The sequence below is a fragment of the Siphateles boraxobius genome, unplaced genomic scaffold (genome assembly GCF_051911475.1).
Source record: "Siphateles boraxobius isolate OS27281-9 unplaced genomic scaffold, OSU_SipBor_1 25, whole genome shotgun sequence".
Lineage (NCBI taxonomy): Eukaryota > Metazoa > Chordata > Actinopteri > Cypriniformes > Leuciscidae > Siphateles > Siphateles boraxobius.
In genome coordinates this window covers 13,169,255-13,186,917 of record NW_027508866.1, presented here as the reverse complement: position 1 = coordinate 13,186,917, position 17,663 = coordinate 13,169,255, and the positions used below count along the sequence as shown (strand labels likewise).

The following is a 17,663-nucleotide window of genomic DNA, read 5'->3' as shown; positions in this document are numbered from 1 at the left end:
GTCCAAAGAAACATGATTTGTGAAATATTTGGCTTTAAAAGTGTGCTTGACAGACTTTCCTTAAAATAAATGTCACTTTATGTGATATTTTGTTATTCACTGCAGTGGCATATGTGCATTTTAAGGTTGGCTTAAGTATCCGAAAACATTTTAGAGCCAGTGTATGTGTGTGTTATTTGATTTGTGGTGAAGTAAAAGTTTGCTCCTACTGAAATAGAGAGGAAGTTATTCCTCCTATTAGACAGACTCCTATCCCCCTAATTAAGACAGGAAGAGGCAGACGGCAAGCAAATTGCACACTAAACAAAAGCAGCCAGACATACAGACTGTATATTTAAAAAGACCCAGCTAAAGTTGGCTCCAGGTTATTAAGACAGAAGTTTAGAGTGTTATGTTGGCAGAGGTCTTACCTAGCATTCTTAACAGAGAAACCACAAGGTCATAGCCTTTGTGATGCAAAAGAGTCTTGATCTTCTGGCTATTGGTAGATTATCGGTTCACGTTCCGCCAGGCGCTAGCTATCTGTCACGTCACGTTTAAAAGCGCAAAAACGGTATTTATTGTTTGAATTTCGTAATAAAATGAGAATTGGTTTCATATCAAAAGTAACCTGCTCTATCTTGTCTGTCTCGGTGTCAGTGTCCTCTTGCTTCGCAATTTTTCTCTGCGTGAGAAAATTGATGTGTGGCGTGAGAGCGTGTGAAAAGGATCTATTGTGTGAGTCTCACGGCAGCTCTGAGAAGGGACACTTTTGAAGTATGAAGTGACACAAACTAAACTGCTTAACTATTTTTGACTCTTTTTTTCCCGTGATGATGCAATGAAAGAAAAGCTGTATTCACTTCTCACTTGTAAACAACCCCTGTAAGAAATTAACATTTGGAAAAAGAAAAAAAACAACAACTCGGAGTTAGAAATTGGTGTGACTCACACTTTTTTGGGGGGGGATAAATAAAATGTAAGTGCTTTTTATATTCAACTGAATTTGGTTTCCAGATACACTTGACTGATCATAGAATCCTACTGTGCCAATTAGATCTGTGAAGGAAGTTAGAAGCGTACAATTAATTACCTGTTGTTTAGAGAGGTAATTCAAACATAACAGGTAGCTTTGAATTAGGTTAATTATAGCTGGCTGAAAATGCAATATCTCATGAAGTCACACTTCATTTATCACATACAGTCCATAAATATTCCTCTCCTTACGTGGATTGAAAAATGCCCGTCATTCTCAGAACACACATTGAACTGTTTGAGCTCTACATGTCCGGTTGTTTGTTTGTTTGTTTGTTTGTTTGTTTGTTTGTTTGTTTTATTCTCAGACCATACACCAAATTGAGTCTCATCTTTTAGTCCTGGCGCGCTGGGGCCGCATACATGTCACATTATTTTTAACAGTGAAGACAAGAGCTTCTCTCTTTGACTTCAAATTGACACTGAACTCAAAGACCATCTAATCTTCACCTTGCAGCTTGTTACACATGAAAGAGATGGAGAGCTAAAAAGAAGTCCATTTCTTATTTATGGGTTCATTTGGAGGGCTTTTCATGCAAACTATTTAAATCCCATTGCAGCTCACCAGGATATTTGGCCTCACGCTATAGTAACCAAAGAGAAACTTGACTTCAAACATCACTACACGTCAGATCAGATTATTGGCTTAGTGGAATCTTAAAAGGGACGTGTGTGTGTGTGCGTACACGCTTTTTATATGGTTATTTAAGGCCAGACTGCCTAATCAAAAATGAAAATGGTATACTTACTTTAATTGACAAATCTGACTCTCTCCTATTCAGAAGGTCTCAGTGGGGAATCCACATGACCGTGGCCTGATGTTTTTGATCTTGCAGTTCTGTTGTCTTAATGCACTCTTGTGACTCTTACAAATTAATGCAAAATGTGACGACTTGTATGTATCAGCAATTTGTAAAGTGGTAAAATTAGCATATTTAGTGGTGCTTGCTAAGGCAAACACTATTTCTGCTGCTCATTCTTACAGGATTTGGACTTGGACTTTTTGCACAATTTGAGCTATTGATAGGAATGATACCTGAAATTGTATGAATTTTTAAGGAGAAGTATGTTGTGTCTTGTCTCAATGGTCAATTATTATCGATATTCAACTAAACAGCCAAAAAAGTCCTTAGACTTGCTCTGCAGAGACGTAAGACCTACATGCTCAAAAGTTTGAGGCCAGTAAGATTTTTTTTTAATAAATTAATTTTCTTAATCATCAATGATGCGTTAAATTGATCAAAAGTAGCTGTAAAGATGTTTACATTAACAAAAAAATATATCGTATCAATCATTAAAATCTATCAATTCTGTACATTTTTTTTATCTCAAATACATTCTTTTGAACATTCTATTCATCAAAGGAACCTTAAAAAACACTGTTTCCTCAAATATTAAGCAGATTTTTTTTAACATTGATAATGTCAAATTGATGAGAATAACTGTTTCTTGAGCACCAATTCAGCTTTTCCATCATATGAATGAATAAAATAGATTCAAATAGATAACGGTTATTTCAATTTGGAATAATATTTCACAGTTGTACTGTATTTTAGAATAGACTAGAATTGTATAGCAAAATAGACAAAAACAATAAAAAAATCTTACTGACCCCAAATTTTGATCAGTAGAGCATAAACCTTCGAACTTCAATGTTTTTTTTGTGTTTTTTCAACATTACATTGTCAAACCTACGTACATTTTTTGTCTTGACAGTCTTTGCTTTTTAGTTAAACATGACTTATATAAATGTCCTAAAATTTTCTTAGAATTCTTACAATGTTTACTGCAATTCTGCATCCTGTTTTTTGCCCAATTGAAATTTGAAAGGAATTCTCAGTTCAATGCTTAAAACTACTTGAGAGCCGCCTAGAAACACACTTAGCAAAACTACTCAGAAGAACACCCTAGCAACCATATACAGTATCTGGCTGTTGCATGGGTGAGTTTAGCATGGGCATTTTCTTCAGAAAATGTAAAATTCTACTTGTGCTTCTTTAACTGTTTCAATCTCTGGATTGTAGCCTTTGCTGCTGGCTTTAAGAATTTTTTTTAGCTTTTAACCTGCACCTCAACAGCAGTCCGCCTGGCCTTGAAGAAATCCCCTTGTATGTTGCTATGTTATTGCTCCCATATTGATCTAACCTTCGAAAGATACGGTCTGACACCTTTTAGCTGTCAGTCAACCAGTGGCTTGAAGTGAGCTTCATATATCTCTCAAAAAAACTCATGCATACAACTGCAGAATTTTTGACCTTGGCCTTGGCCTTTGGAATTGAAATAACCCCACATCATTACATAGGCTACCCTTCACCATACCTAGAGATTGGCATGGTTTTATTTCAGTTAGCCTAATTGCTGGTTTGATTTGCATTGAGAGATGATCTTATGGAAAGTACTCCATGCAAAGATCTAGGTATGGTGAAGGGAATGTGATGATGTGGGGATATTTTAATTCCGAAGGCCAAGGGAACTTTATCAGGATGCATAGTATCCTGGATCCATGAAACAACTGGCCTTTAAAAATAAAAATCTGCCTGCCTCTATGGGAATTTAACATAGGGGTGTTCTGACTTATACAACCTGTATTTTAAGGAAGAACATTTATTTATTTACGATACATTATTCATTCACAAAGAAAATTGGTGTCCTTAAAGGTTGGATTTTTCATCATTTTTTTAATTAAGGCATTAAGATTTCCAAAAGATGAATTTTTTTTATTCCTCTTTTTAGTCAACTTTTGCATGGGTGTGTTCACTTATGCAAAGCACTGTATATGTGCAGGGGGAGAACAGTGGACGTCCCTTATCGGTGTGTCTGTATTCAGTGCATGGGGCGGCACGATAAAGCTCATAACGGAGGTGACAGGAGCCGTAAGAGAGACAATGTGTCTCGTCATCTTCACTTTCTTCGTTTAATTATGGAGTCTGAACTGTCACGGGTCTTTGTGCGAGTGTTTGCCACTTTCTGCACTGCTAGCCTATGATCTGTCTCTCTCCAGTTGACACATGATATGACTGTATCAGAATTATTTGCCGCAGAAGGTCCCCTTGCACGTTAAGTAAAGTTCAAGTGGAAGCTGAGGGATTTGATCGCTCTGATATATTCTCTCTCTCTCTTTCTTTCTTTACCCCTTTGTATTTCTTTTTCCTGGATTCTTTAATGTCTCAATGTCCTTTTTTTGCAGGTTTCTTTTATTTTTTTATTGATATTCTTTATTTTTTTACATAATATAGGCCTGCTGTGGCCGGTTGCATAAACCTCTAAGACTAGTTTACAAGTTAGACAAATATTTTGTTTTTATTTAAGACTGTTCATAGCTTTTTTAAATCAGTTACATAAAAATGTAGATTGGCCTACTTTGATATCGAAAAGTAAGACTGACTGCCCCTGACTAACTCCTATTGGGTATAGAACTTAAGACACTGTCTTAAAGATACAATATGTAAGATTTTTCTCCGCAAGGGTGCGCAGTTTACAAACACTAATAAAGGCAAATCTTGATGACGCTATGAAGGATAGTGAAACGATGGGAGATGTCAATCTCACCATCCAGCGATATATTGAATTAACGAATCATGATCACAGATGAGGTAATTTATTATGTTTTGTATTACCTGTACGTGTTATCACACTATTTTATGTCATCGTAATGAATTAAATGCAATGAACGCGAAATGTAATGTCATATTATCCTGTTACAGCTATTTGTCAAATGATTTGGTGGGTTAAGGCTGCGCAGTTTTATGTGTTTATGGTTAATGCCGTGTTGTTTTACATGTTCAAAACAATCGTACTAAAAGTAAATTTGAACGAACCCACAGTATTTGCAAGTAATGGCTAAATATTTTTTAACCCACAGCCTATTGTATTTAATTGCTCTGCCATAATCTTGGTCACCACAAGTGATAAAAAGCATTACCGGTACCGGTACTATTATTGCAGTACAAAGAGCAATATAACTGTGAAATTTCATCAGCATAACGATCACTTGATAGTTTTTGAGGTGAATCAACATGTGCATTATGATCTGTCACGTCATGTATGTATCTCACTTTGTTTATAAGTGCTATTATTGACACGTGTTACATTACTTGTACAAAAAAATACATAGATTTGCTTACCTGTCTATTAATACACACGCGAGAGCAGTGTCTCTGTCAAGCCCAAGTTCGGCGCGAAGCTCTCTCCATCTCAAAAACGCCATTCCGATATTTATCCTTGTTTTATTCCTCCGGTTGTCAGAAAATCTGGATGTCTCCCCATATCGACACTTAAGTTTTTTTGGAGTTTCAATACTCGGCAAAGAGTAATCGTGATCCATGATGTACACAACAGCTATAACCACCTCTTCAGCATTTGTCCATGTGGTATTGCAGAAACCGAGGATAGTGCGGATATTGCGTCATTGACAGGCGTCATTTTTTCCGGGATGGGTCATTATTTAAAATTGGAATTTCTCTGAAATTAAAAATCTTTGTGTACTTTTGGGATATTGTAAGTACACAACTGCAGGAAATATGTCACACTGTGCAAGCGGTTTTTGGATATTTATTACAAAAATCTTACATATTGTAGCTTTAACATAATGGCTATGTTTATTTAACCGACCCCTGGTTTCACAGACAAGGCTTAGATTAAGCCAGGATTAGGCCTTAGTTTAATTTTTATAAATGTACCTTAGAAAAAAAACATTACTGGTGTGCATCTTGAAACAAAACAATGACACTGACATATTTTAAGATATTTCAGTGCAAGTTTCTTTCAGTTAAAACAGTTAAAACATGCGTTTTAGTCTGGGACTAGGTTTAAGCCTTCTCTGTAAAACTGGTATTTGATTAAGTATTAATCTATAGTTAGTTTTGGATTAAAAATATATATGTATTTATTTATTTAAATGTTTTATTCTGTGTATAATGTTATTGTTATAATAATAATAATAATAATAATCGATTATTATTATTATTATTATTATTATTATTATTATTATTATTATTATTATTATTATTATCTGTAGTAGCATAATTTAAATAATTTAAATGATATCATAGTATAGTATTATATAAATAGTACTATATACTATAATTATTTTGTACATGTGTTATTGTTAGCAATAGTATATACTATAAGTAGTTTGTTTATTTACAATAGTATTATTGTTATTATTGTTTTTTATTATTATATTAGCTTTATTATTATTAAATTAGTATTTATTTATAATTGTCAGGATTATGTTTTTTTTCATTGTGTTTGTTCCTTTCATTCTATATTGCCCTAGTTTCCAAGTATGTGTCAATCAATTAATTAGAACCATTCATTCTAATTCTAATAACCACAGAAGCATTAATCTGTGTCCATGGAAACGAATGATTGATGGAAAACTAAGACAAAGGAGAACATGTGACTGAGAAAAAACAAACTAAAAGTCCATGAAAATCAAACTAACTGAACAGAACCGTGACAGATTCAGATTTTTTATTTTAATTGTCCTATTTCATAGACAGCTCTTTTCCTCTTGCTGTGTAAATTTGTTTGAATTCTTAATATCTTTAAATTTTCTTAATTTTCTGCAGAAGAGAGAAATGAATCGTGCTACTTCTCTCACAAGGAGTGAATCACAGTTTCACTGTTCCACAGCATGTGTTTGACTGTTCACGACTAATGTCACACCTAAACTCCTAAACTCAGGATCAAAGCCTGAGTTGATTGAGAAAGTTGATGATCAGCGTCATGGTACCAACAAAGCCTGATTGGATTGGTTTAGTTTTGTCAACTCAAAACTAATCCTGTAACCCTGAGTTTGTTCAACTACCATCATAGTATTGGCCCAAACAGAAACCTAATTCCTCGTTACCATTGAGCTGTATAGTAAAATACAGTTCAGTACGGTACGCTATTTTTGCAGTTTCCATTGCAGGAAGTTGTGAATGGCACCCTAATTCCGAACTGTACCGTACCACTTTTTTGGGACCCTTCCGTTGGGGTACCTAGCACAGTAGTCCGGTAGTAAAGGGTGAAGCTAGACTCACTGCAAAACATTGATTGGTTGACAGAGAATCGTCACTTGCACGTGCTACAAGGGGAATGACAACACGATGCGCCATTTTTTAATACAGTTGAAACAATACCGTCTCTTCTTGTGACAAACAGCCACATGCCGAGAAGCAAGAACAAGATCTACTGGATGTCCTCTATTGTTGTTTACCGTGAGGCTTTCTGCTTCTTTGCGTGAGCATTACATCGATCGCTACTTTCCAACATACACCAGTAAGGGTACTGTTGGCAGTGAAAACGCTAGCCGTATCAGGGTTTACAGTCCCGAATCGTACTGAACTGTACTGTCCTTTACCACTCGGTGAAAACAAGCCATATGAGGAACATAAATACACATGGTTATGAATTCAATAATGAACTGCCTGTGATATATGAATATCCATGGTATCTGATAAGTGGCTGAAAACTATAAAAAAGGAAACAAGAAACTGGAGAGAAACTAACTTAAAAGTTCAAGAAAATCAAACTAAACAGAAAATAACTGTGACAGTTATTTGTTGTATCAAAAAAAAAATCCTAGACAAAAAACAAGGTTATTTTTACAATTAGAGTTTTCCTTGAAGATCTTCCAAAGGCTGATTTTCTACACGTTCATGGAGAAGCATTTAAAAATAAATCTTATTAAGTTAAAAACAGTGCAGTGTAAGAAAATCTCATGTGAAATGGGCCTGTAGAGGATGTAAGATCTAATATTTTTATAACACGCTAAATTACCTTAAAATACTCCGGGGCATGTTTTCTTGTTTGTGATAAAAGCTTTCACCAACTTTTACAATCTTCATTTTTCAAACTTTTCTTTCTCCAGGTAACGAGTTCGGCCATCCAGAATGGCTCGACTTTCCCAGGAAAGGAAACAACGAGAGCTACTATTATGCCCGTCGCCAGTTCAACCTTGTGGACATTGAGCATCTGCGATACCGACAACTGTACGCTTTCGATCGTGACATGAATCTTACAGAAGACAAATACGGCTGGCTGGCTGCCGGTCAGGTGAGATGCACATACACACACTGCTAAAAGTGCATGCCACACACAAGTTTTAACCTACAGAAGAAACCCAGTTTATATCTCCTTGCTAGATCTGTCCTTGCCATCTGTTAAACTGTGGGAGCTATTTATCTTCCATATTAAATGGGATATGAGATGCATGGCCAATATGATAAAGAAATTGCATAATACAGCCAACCAGGCATGACTCTCCATAGCAGGAAGCCCATTTCACACACACACACACCTTGTACAGTAGAAATACGATTTCCTCTGTATTAAACGGTATAAAACCCTTTCCTACGCTGGGGTTCACGCTTTATGTCAAATGTATGCATCAATGCAATCAGAAACTCACATTGTCTTTAAAAAAAAAAGAGGTGCAGGTTTCCTAGCTTGGTCATCAGACAAGTGCCCCAAACCCTTGAAAAAAACCAAATCAGACCAGCTAAGAGCAGCAACCCAGGTTTCTGCAGGTTTAGGATAGTTTTTCAGCAAAGTACCTCTGTTCTCACATTAACAATTGACTTGTTTTTAAATTATTTCTCATAAGGAATTTTAGAAAAAAACATCTGAGAACTCATGATCTAGGACCAAAATCTGAGCAACAAAATCTTCCTTCTTGTTTTTGCTTCTATCAGGCGGCAGTCACGACTTTGAATCAAGCTGATAAGGTGATCGTATTTGAACGCGCAAACCTGTTGTTTATTTTCAACTTCCATCCCTGCAACAGCTACACTGACTACAGGGTGGCAGTGGAGCATGCTGGGAAGTATCCTTTCACCAGGGAGCTCCAGAAGACTAGCACATCTTAGTAATGGAGTGTGTTTATATGCATGTGGGAGTGACATTATATATATGTGTATATTTGTGTGCATACAAATTGTGATATATACAAAAAGCAAGTGGGAGAGAGGTTAGGTCACTTATTAGAAATGCATTAGCCACATATAGTACTGTATATGCATAATGAGAGTGTGTATTTACAATGTAAGATCTGTGTGTGTGTGTGTGTGTGTGTGTGTGTGTGTGTGTGTGTGTGTGTGTGTGTGTGTGTGTGTGTGTGTGTGTGTGTGTGTGTGTGTGTGTGTGTGTGTGTGTGTGTGTGTGTGTGTGTGCGTGTGCGTGTGTGTGTGTGTGTGTGTATAATGACATGGGTATTACACTGGTATTACAACTTGAACGTGATTTATGAGGACATTTCCTGAGTCCTCATATTTCAAATGGCTTTAAAAACATACTAAGCAGTGTTTTATTAAAAATGTAAAAATGCAGAATGTCTCCTGTGATGGGTAGGTTTAGGGATAGGGCCAGTGTAAGGGGACAGAATATACAGTTTGTCCAGCATAAAATCCATTACGCCTATGGAATGTCCTCACAAATCACAAAAACAAAGGTGTGTGTGTGTGTGTGTGTGTGTGTGTGTGTGTGTGTGTGTGTGTGTGTGTGTGTGTGTGTGTGTGTGTGTGTGTGTGTGTGTGTGTGTGTGTGTGTGTGTGTGTGTGTGTGTGTGTGTGTGTGTGTGTGTGTGTGTGTGCTTCATGGCTCTTTAGAGGCCGATCTGCCATTGGTTGTGACACATTCCCATTGATGTTTAAAGACGAGCTTGTAGGCTAGGGAGGAAGGGGAGGGGAAAACAATCTGACAAGTCTTGAAAACACATTTAATTGGCTGCAGAGATGCTATAGGTGACTTTCATCACACAAAACGAGCTGTTCATGCCTTTGTGTGTGCGTGGGTGTGCGTATGTGATGCTGGGTTGGGGCATTCAGGTTGCACCAATGGGAGTTTGTGTTTGTATGGAGACTCCAATTAGGATGAGAGAACGAGACACCCTATGACGAGAGAAACTACGGCTCATAAAACATCACCTACTCGCATATATGTGACCCTGGATCACAAAATCAGTCTTAAGTAGCACGGGTATATTTGTGGGAATAGCCAACAATACATTGTATGGGTCAAAATTATAAATTTTTGTTTTATGACCAAAAATCATTAGGATATTAAGTAAAGATCATGTTCCATGAAGATATTTTGTAAATTTCCTACCGTAAATGTATAAAACATTTATTTTTGTGAGTGAATGCAGCACAATCGCGAACATAAATGGACAACTTTAAAGGTGATTTTCTCAATGTTTCGACTTTTCTGTACCCTCAGATTTCATATTTTCAAACAGTTGTATCTCGGCCAAATAGTGTCCTATCATAACAAATCATACATCAATGGAAAGCTTATTTATTCAGCTTCCATGTGATGTATACATCTCAATTTTAAAAAAATGACCCATAAGACTGGTTTTGTCATCCAGGGTCAAATATTTGCTAAAATACAAATACCCTCCATCACAAACATGCACTGAAGAGAAGGCCTTAGCCTGGTTTAAATACACAAAGATGAAATCGTATCATTGTGGTTTTTGCTAGAAAGGGCTTTTAGCATGTAACAAAATTATCTTAAAACAGTAATCGGCTAAATTAAAGGCACAATGTTTGTTAAAACTTGAAAAGAGTCCTGCCTTGAACACATCTATATGCAAATATTTAATTATAGTAATAGCGCCACCTACTGGCAACAGGAAGTGACGTGTTTAACACTGTGATGCACTGCTAGCAACATACTATTATATGCCATTGAGTGCTAAACATGCTAGAAACATGTTAGCAACCGGAAGTTGTTGTAACTTAAGCATACAATGTCCAATCTGCCCCACACGTCTCATGTTGGCCTGGCCTGAAGACATCTTCATGACATCTACATGACAAATACTAAGCCAAATACTATGGAAAATACAAAACTTTTTCTATTATTATTATTATTAATAATATACAATGTATTGTTTTACATTTAGTATTATACATAGTATTTGTTTTTTCCTTTTTTGCTTTATTTTTATTATTATTAAAATAATAGGTTTTCACTCAAATTGTTATGCTGACAATATGAAATATAATGGAAATGCAAAATAAACATTTTTACTTGGGCTCAGACTTTTGGGCCCCAATGTCTTCTCGTCATTAGTCTGTGCTTGTGCGTGAGTCGCTGGAAACATCAGGGTCTTGTTTGTGAGGTGTGAGCCCATCGGAATGGATGCACCTATAAATCAGATCAATAAAACAGCAAATTGTGCTGGCAAACAGACCATGGCAGTCTGCCTGTGATGGGGTGGGATCTATTTATTTTGCCCCCAAGAACAGAGCTCTATGTTGGGGGAGGCTTGAGTTTCTGCAAGGGCTTTTCTGCAGTCTCGATGCTTCGGGGACAGAGAATGTGATCGATAATGCGCTGTAGGAGTATATCTCCAGACCTTTCCCTGCACCTCTTTCCACTTTTATGTTTCATTCAATGTGTTTTTGCTCGTAGTCTGAATCTTTTCGCAGTCAAGGGAAGCGGAGAGGAATACAACTCGTCTGTGATAGTCAACAATTGCTTAGGAGGCACAGTTTGCCAGGCAAAAGACAAACATTACGTGTGCATTTCAAGGTTGCTAATACGAAGAGAATATTGTTGCTTGTTGCCAAGTGGGATCGTTTGAAAATGGCAATACCTGTTTGCAGTTTTATTCATGATGAAATACTAGACTTTTTCTTACAAAATGGAAAAGTTTGGAATTGTATCAGTTGAACCATTAATTTTTTAATAATGGTAATGCCTAGTAGCCAAGCATATTATAATGATTTCTGAAGGATCATATGACACTGTAGGTTGTGGTGACTGCGGTTTTGCCATCACAGGAATAAATTACATTTTAAAATATATTAAAATAGAAAAAAAGTTATTTTAAATTGTGATACTGTTTAACAGTTTTACTGTTTTTTTTTTTAATCAAATAAATGCAGCCTTGGTGAGTATGAGAATTATTTTTTAAAAACATTAGAAAAAATGTGATATTATATATATCTGAAGACAAGGTTGTTGTTTTTTTCAGTACAGGGGCTTTGTCATCTCTGCAAACTCAACCTTGCCCTTGCTTTCAAGCTCAATTATAAATGCACTCAATGTCAAGTAATAAACACCTCTGCAAGCACAGAGCAACACGTGCTGAATGGCTAGTTTGAACCGTTTCACTAATGCACACTCCAGCAGTTCCAGACTCGAGCGAGCAGCCCTTCGTTACAGCAGACCCAGAGCAGAGGCCCTCACCCACCCAACAGCTCCGCTCATACCCCCTGGTCTCCTCTTCTGAGAACAAGGGCTGCGGGGAGCAGCCGGAGATGAGCTCCACCAGCTGAAGGCCTCCCACCAGGGCCTCTATTTAATCATGGCCCAGGCAGCGAGCCCGCTTGGCGGGGAACAAAGACACCCTTTAGCCAGGGCCACTTAGGCTTCCTCCAGCCCCTGCCGCTGCCCTTTCTGTGTCTTGCACATGAGGGGGGAGCCCTCTTTCCATGCCACCAGCCGTCGGGCTTTGAAGATGAGAGACGAGCGTGTTAGAAGTGCACGACCGGCGGAAAGAGCGGTAAATATGGCCCATGTGCACCTCCCCGAACACCTAATCGTTTTGTGTTTGCTCGTGTATTCTTCTCATTAAAACATTGCCTTTAACCAGAGTCCATGTGGGCTTTGTGAGACAAAAACCGTTTTATCCGTTCCAACCCTGAAGCCATAAGCCTAAATGTAGAGTTTAAAATGGCATTGATATTCAAGTGGCGTTGTGCTTTTTTTGACCTGCCAGTAGATTTTTACCATTCTCTTTCTCTCAACAGCCTGTCCTGTGCCTCTGACTCTCAGCGCTGATACTGTAGATGTTGAAGTGTGAATCCCACCAGGACAGCAGCTTGATCTGTCTTTAATATGCTGTGAGTCACATCCCCATTATATCTCATGCTTAATACAGTGACACACACACCTGATATGGAGGTCTAGTAGCCTCGTTCCCATAGCTGTGCTGCTGATCGGCTGGAGCCATTACTAATCGCTTAAACCTGATCATTATGCCAGATTTCTTCTCTGCTGGAGTGTTTTGTTTTGGGGAAGGCAGGAACGAGGTCTTGGAGGACGATCAATCATTTTTCCTCGTGGGAGAATATCGATCCTTCCGGTCTCCAGGGCCATGAAGTCCAGAGGGGACATTCGGCCAATCGAACGGGTCAATAAGAACGTGGCTGGCTCAAGTCAGCTTCTGATAGGTGATCACAGCTATGCTTTCTGCTAGACTGGTAGGGACAGTCACAATACAGGGTTTATACGGATGGTGATTTTCCCGTAGGACAGTTTGAATGAAGATAGTTATTATTTAAATGTGACCCGTGCTGGCAAAATGAGTCGCAATGAGCAAATTTTCATAATTGATGTATTGGTATTTTCACATTCTCTATTACAAAATCTTCAAAATGACGTATGAATTATTGGAATCAGACTAAAAATGAATGAGCTACACCTGTTTGAAATGGATAGTCAGCAAAGTCAATTGTGAGAAAAATCCAGTTTAAGTTTTTTGAAGGTTCCAAAACAAAATCACCTATCAACCATACCTTAAAATCCCTGGTAAATACTTATATAATATATTTTTAAAAAATACTTATTTAACAGTTTTCCCCCAAATGATACCACAATTGTTTGATTAACGTTAATGAGAACTTAGACTACTGTACCGCACGGATCTAATATAATGTTACACATCAAATGTTTTTCTCCAAAGGTTAACCAAATATTAATTTAAGACATCAGATCATGTTTCTGTGAATTCTCACCAAGACAGGTATTTTGAAATACTGTAATTCTGTGTATATGTGTATATCGGGATCACGTGCGGTCTTTGTGCACACGCATCGGATATGTCAGTCAGTGCGAGTAATATCGTTCCCTTTCGAGGGAACTCGAACTGCGTCGAATGACACTTTGGGGGAACGCCCTTAGCGTAACGCATCTGAAGTATGAATGAAACTAATCCAATCCTGATTGGTGTTGCGTCATGACATAACGTGACGGCATACACGAAAGCTACAAAGGCACTCCGGCACACAACAGAGTTAGCTTTTTGCGCTTCAGCAAGCGCTCTGTGTCAAACTGTCTGTACTATTTGGTGTTGTTTGTCCCATAAGAATTGTCCTAAATAAAGGTCTGCAAGAAAAAAGAAATTGCAATATAGAATCTATAGTGGCTCGGGTCTCGCGTTTGCCGAGGCAGCGCGTTGATTACGGGTCTCTCTGCAATTAAGATTCTGTGAATTGATCTCGCGTTGTCGAGGCAGCGCGTAGATTAAAGTTCGTACATTGCAATACAGAATCTAGTGGCTCTGATCTCGCGTTTGCCGAGGCAGCGCGTAGATTACGGGTCTACTTTGCAATAAAGATTCTGTGTGTGTGCGAGGCATGAACAGTCAGCTCCTGAGGGTGCTGGCTGTGTTCATTGAGAAATATCTCAACGCCCACAGCCGTGCGTTTACGGGTGTTTCAGCCTCGCGCCCGTTGATTTTCTTCTCGAGAGATGAAAACCAAATATATTGTGAACGACTCGAATCTCGCGTTTGCCGAGGCAGCGCGCAGAATACGGGTCTGCAATGAAAGGGACACACGCGATCTGTGAAATAATACTGTTTGGGTGCTGGCAGCTGTTCATTGAGAAATATCTCGACGCGTATATCCGTGCGTGGTCGGATGTTTCAGCCTCGCACCTGTTGACTTTCTTCTTGAGGGATGAAAGCCAAATATATTGTAACGACTCAAATCTCGCGTTTGCCGAGGCAGCGTGTAGATTGAGCCGTAAACACAAAACAGTATTGTCTGGTAATTATGGCTGCATGTAATTTTAAGAAATTAAAATGATGAAATTTTATCTGACTTTAAGGAAGTTAGATATTTAAATTCAGCCTACCATTCAGACCGTGTTTCACTTATACAGTGTTTATGGCTGCATTTAATTCTGAGGAATTGAAATGATGAGCAGCGAACGCACGCTGCTCTGTCTGCCCCACAGGCCTGCGGCCATGCAGTGTTCCTTCTGCACATAAAAAATCGTTTTTTTTTTCAGTCCTCCGCTTCAGGGTGTCGAGAACGAAACGAGAGAGCCTGGTTCCTTTGGTAAAATATTTTGATGCATGGAAAAATCTCACGAATATTTCTCCCTGGGCCCTGTGCACCATTCAAAAGGGGTACAGGCTGCAGTTCGGTTTCCGGCCACCAATGTTCAACGGGGTGCTCTGGACTGTGGTCGACCCAGTGCAAGGTCGGGTATTGGAACAAGAAGTAAACTTCCTGCTGGTAAAGGAGGCTATAGAGCGTATTCCTCCACTAGACAGGGAGTCCAGGTTTTACATCCGCTACTTTATAGTTCCCAAGAAGGATGGGGGTTGCGTCCAATAATAGATCTCAGGCACTTGAATCGTTTTCTGAGGAGATTCAGGCTCATGATGCTCACTATTCCCATCATCATGAGTCAAATTCAATCCGAAGATTACTTCCACATATCCATCCTTCCATCTCACAGGAAGTTCCTGAGGTTCGCTTTCGGGGGCGAAGCATACCAATATCGGGTTCTTCCGTTCGGCCTAGCTTTCTCCCCTCGCACATTTACCAAATGTATGGATCAAGGTTATTATAGTTTTGCTTTTATAAATTAGTTTTTATTTTAATATATTTTTCAAATTTGCTTTAAATTTCAGTTTAGTTTTAGTTAGTTTTATTAATGGTTTTGTTAGTTTTAGTTTAGTTTTTATTTTGCAAACACATTTCTATTTAGTTTTTATTTTATTTAGTTTCAGTTTTAGTTTTATTAATTATATATGGCAGGACCATCATTCCGCCTGGCACATAAACTGTCTGGAGATGTTGGCGGTGTTCCGAGCTCTGAGGAGCTTCCTGCTGGACCTCAAGGGTCATCATGTCCTTGTGAGGTCAGACAATTTGTCGGTAGTGGCCTATATAAACCATCAGGGGGGTCTGAGGTCTCGCCCTCTATGCAGACTGGCGCATCAGATCCTCCTGTGGTCCCAGGGGAAACTGTTATCTCTAAGAGGAACATACATCCCAGAGAGTCAAAATCAGGGAGCAGACATCCTGTCGAGACAGGGGCTGAGGCCCGGGGATTGGAGACTCCACCCCCAGGTGGTGGAGTCAATATCTCAGAGGTTCGGCCCAGTGGAATTGGACCTATTCCTTCCACTGTGGTTTTCCCTCTCTCATCCAGCCCCGCTGGGGTTGGATGCCATGGTGCAGACGTGGCCGAGGCTGCGTTTGTATGCATTTCCCCCGATCGCTCTGCTCCTGGGAGTTCTAGAGAGGGTCCATCGCGACGGGATCAGTCTACTGCTGGTAGCCCCGTTGTGGCCGCCCCGAGTATGGTTCTCAGACATTATATCGCTCCTAGACGGCCCTCCCCTCAGGAGGGACCAGCTGACACAGGCAGAGGGCTCAATATTTCACCCTCGGCCCGAGTTATGGAAACTGTGGGTCTGGCCCCTGAGGGGGCACAGTACCTAGAGGCTGGCCTATCAGCTGGAGTAGTGGAGACCATACTCAGCTCTAGAGCTCCCTCCACGAGGAAATTGTACGGCTTAAAGTGGAATGTCTTTACCAATTGGTTTAGAGAGTGTGAGGTGGATCCAGTTAACTGCCCAGTGGCTTCAATTCTGGAGTTCCTCCAAGATTGCTTTTCAGCTGGTCCTACCCCGCCCACACTCAAGGTGTACGTGGCTGCCATTACGGCTTTCCACGCTCCTCTGGGTGATGGGCCTCTGGGGAGACAGCAGTTGGTCGTACATTTCCTCTGTAGGGCTTGGAGGATGAGGCCTGTGGCTCATGCCAGGGCTCCCACATGGGACCTTGCGGTGGTTCTCGAAGGGTTGGCCGAGGCCCCCTTCGAACCACTGGAGTCAGCTGAGGCCAGGAACCTTTCCCCTGAAGGTGGTTTTTCTGTTGTCCTTTACTTCTCTGAGGAGGGTAGGAGATCTCCAGGCGCTCTCTACATGGGTGCTTGCTCCAGGTGACATTAAAGCCATATTACATCACAGGCCGGGCTAATTGCCTAAGGTGCCATCTAATGTGGCACGGCCTACGGTTCTTCAGGCTTTTCATCCTCTTCCTCACGTGACGGCGGATGAGGAGAGACTTCATCGGCTCTGCCCTGTCAGAGCGCAGAAATTATATATTCAGAAGTCCTCATCGTGGCGGAAGTCGTACCGGTTGCTGCTGTGTTTCGGGTCACCCAAGAAGGGGCTTCCCGCTTCCAAGCAGACCATCAGCAACTGGATTGTCCAAGCAATATCCACGGCCTACCAGGTGCGCAATTTGCCTTCACCTTTTGCCGTGAGGGCTCATTCGACCAGAGGCATGGCGTCCTCTAGAGCCCTTCCCACGGGGGCCCCGATCCAGGAAGTCTGCGGTGCAGCTGGATGGGCCACCCCTCATACCTTTATTAGGTTCTATAGCCTGGACATTCCGTCAACACCTGGCGCTCTCGTCCTAGGTGTGCCTGTGAGCAGCTTCACACTAGGACAGGCAGGGCGCGTTGTGGCATAGTGGGTACACGTTCCTCCAAAGTGTCATTCGACGCAGTTCGAGTTCCCTCGAAAAGGGAACGTCCTCGGGTTACGACTGTAACCCTTGTTCCCTGAGAAAGGGAACGAGAACTGCGTCCCTTCGCCACTTCTTCCCTTGCCTGAGAGC

The 17,663-nt window shown here is 40.0% G+C and overlaps 1 protein-coding gene across 1 annotated transcript in view; it reads left to right on the top strand.

Moving 5' to 3' along the window:
- Window positions 1–17,663, top strand: part of gbe1a (glucan (1,4-alpha-), branching enzyme 1a) — a 159,126-nt gene that overhangs the window by 110,745 nt on the left and 30,718 nt on the right. Inside the window, exons 13-14 of the mRNA XM_077242774.1 lie at window positions 7,874–8,058; window positions 8,697–8,827. Coding sequence (XP_077098889.1) covers window positions 7,874–8,058; window positions 8,697–8,827 — 316 coding nt within the window. The remainder of the gene's footprint in view (window positions 1–7,873; window positions 8,059–8,696; window positions 8,828–17,663) is intronic.